Genomic DNA, 2500 nt, shown 5'->3' with positions numbered 1-2500 from the left:
GCGTTAGCCCGTCGTCAGAGCGACGAAGGGCTAACGCTCGAAACGTCAGCTTTTAAAATCTCTGTACGGTGGCCAATTTGCATTATCAACTCCGTTGATAAAACCAAATTTTTGTATAGTTGTGCAATGGCTGATTCATCTTTTATAGCGCATGTGCGATGTAGTATTTACCCTAATCACTCTTATGCGGCCATTTGATGGTCTACGCATTTATTGTAATACGATTTTACTACTCGGGCTTTCTAGGGAAAATGCCCGCGGTTAAATTTCGGCTTCGTCGTCTTTGCGTTCAGTCCCAAATCACACTCAAGCGTGTAAAGCGCACGCGCAAACTTAACCAAAGCGCATACGTGGCATGGTTGTGCAATGGCTGATTCATCTTTTATAGCGCGTGCGCGAAGCTTATGCCAACGCGCTTACGTCCCATTGAAACAAAAATTGCGTCTTTGAAAGTAAGCACGAATACGCTGTCTAAAGGCTCGTTTACACAGAGCGATTTTATCGCGCGACAAGAGCTGCGATCGAACGGCGATTTTACGGCGACAGCAAATCGCGCGTGTGAACAGCCAGCGATTTCACTGCGATTTGTAGCGCGGCAGATCGCAGCCTTGTCGCCCCAATTCGAACATGCTCGAAATTTAGTGCAACTTTGCTGCGATTTTCTTGTCGCGCGATAAAATCGCTCTGTGTAAACGAGCCTTAATACGCCCAAACCACATACAAAGACCCACACTAAAAGATGTCGAGCGTTTTCAGAACTGATCTTTCGCAAACTTTACGAGCGAACATTTGTGTGTGAACTCAACAACAATCATTATTGCCATCACTGTAACCTAGACTAGACGCATATCTGCGTGAAATCGGGCTTTCCTGATGTCCTGGGGCAGGTTGCTCGAAGGCTGGTTTGCACTAACCGTTGGTTAAGGCAACGTTTACACGAACGCGGTTTTATTTGTAACCGCATCGTTTTCGATGCGGTTACACCTTCTGTTTACACGACACCGATCGAGACTGTTGCTGAAACCGTGTCGATTTGAAACCACTGCCAAAAGTGGAGCGTTTTCAAAACGATGCGGTTTCATTTGTCGTGTAAACAGCGAAACCGCATCAATTTGAATACGGTTACTATTTCGGCGCGAAATTTGCATTGTTCAATTCAAAATAGTGAATTTAGCACGTAGTGCAGCGCTCGCTTATACCATCACGATTTGGATTTTCTGGCGAAAACGGTTCCGTGTAAACACTTCTCTCTCTGGGGAGAGAAACGACCGCCGGAAATACGTCTGCGTTCGTAGGCTATGACGGAGCCCGCAGGTTCGAATCCTGACTCGGATTTTTCATTTGGCCTTTCTCCCGTTGCCTAATTAACAACTGGCGTATCAGCTTTCTCACGACCATCCTATAGTTGTGTGTGCCGTGTTCTGCATTTACTAAGTTTTGATCTGAAAACAGTAAATTACCGTACAACAATCCCAAATTAGCGCTTTTTTCCCATGTATGACTCATTACTGCATCGCGCAGTCACATTAAGGCATTTCAAGGATGCAACCAACCAACCAACCACCTTAGCGAGTAATGTGAGAAATGCTACATTAAAGATATTATGCAATGCACAATGCAGATATGAGTCATATGTGGTTATCTGAAATTTGACCATGTGATTGCGTGATGCCGTTCAAGTCAAAGACCCACATTTCGGAAGACCTTAGACAGCAATGACCACAACCAGGTTGCTGACCAGCGGTTTTCGTTAAAACAGTGGTTTGCTGGGGGTGCTCAGTCTCGCGGGCTCAGAAAACCTTGGTTGTGGTCATTGTTATTTAAGGTTTTGTCCACGTTTCACCTTTGCTGACCACAGAATCTTGAGTAGCTCAGTGGTTAGAGCATCCGAATAGATCGCCGAGGGTCGTGGCTTTAAATCCCTGGGAACGAGGTTGATCTGAGGCTCGGATTTTTCCGGGTTTCCATTTGATGAATAATATCTTTCGTGTATTTGTCACATTACTCGCTTACGTGAAATTTTCTCCTGTTTGTCTTTTAGGGCCTTGTTGTACCAGTCATTAGAAACGTCGAAGAAATGAATTATGCTGACATCGAGAAAGCGATCAATGCTCTTGGGGAAAAGGTACGTGGTGTGAATATCAAATTTCGATCACTTTCCAGCAATAAAATGGGGTTCACCGGGTTTGTTTATGAGATATGTGCAACGAAAGACAAAGTAAAGGGTGATATTACAGGGCTTTCCCGTTGCCACTCTGACTTGTTACGTCTCAATAATGACGGGATCTTGATCAGCAATAATTGGTGTTTCTTATGGTACCATACGTGATACAGCGTTGTAGTGGCAAACCTTCTAATAAGAACGTTACTTGAAAGCTTTGAAACCTAATTTGAAACCTGGTTTGAACCACGTTAAGGGATGTCAGTCACTGGAGTGTTCAATGAAACAATAAACTATTTGCAACATAATGCCAATAAATTTATGCCGGATTAGTCTTAG

At 44.1% G+C, this 2500-nt stretch overlaps 1 protein-coding gene across 2 annotated transcripts in view; it reads left to right on the top strand.

Moving 5' to 3' along the window:
- LOC137979945 (dihydrolipoyllysine-residue succinyltransferase component of 2-oxoglutarate dehydrogenase complex, mitochondrial-like) overlaps positions 1–2500 on the top strand; it is a 17602-nt gene that overhangs the window by 12726 nt on the left and 2376 nt on the right. For both annotated transcript variants that reach the window (XM_068827264.1, XM_068827263.1), the window contains exon 13: positions 2042–2125. In XM_068827264.1, the coding sequence (XP_068683365.1) occupies positions 2042–2125 (84 nt within the window). The remainder of the gene's footprint in view (positions 1–2041; positions 2126–2500) is intronic.

This window comes from Montipora foliosa, chromosome 12, assembly GCF_036669935.1.
Source record: "Montipora foliosa isolate CH-2021 chromosome 12, ASM3666993v2, whole genome shotgun sequence".
NCBI lineage: Eukaryota > Metazoa > Cnidaria > Anthozoa > Scleractinia > Acroporidae > Montipora > Montipora foliosa.
The sequence above is the reverse complement of the archived record's forward strand: the minus strand, read 5'-3'. Positions and strand labels throughout refer to the sequence as shown.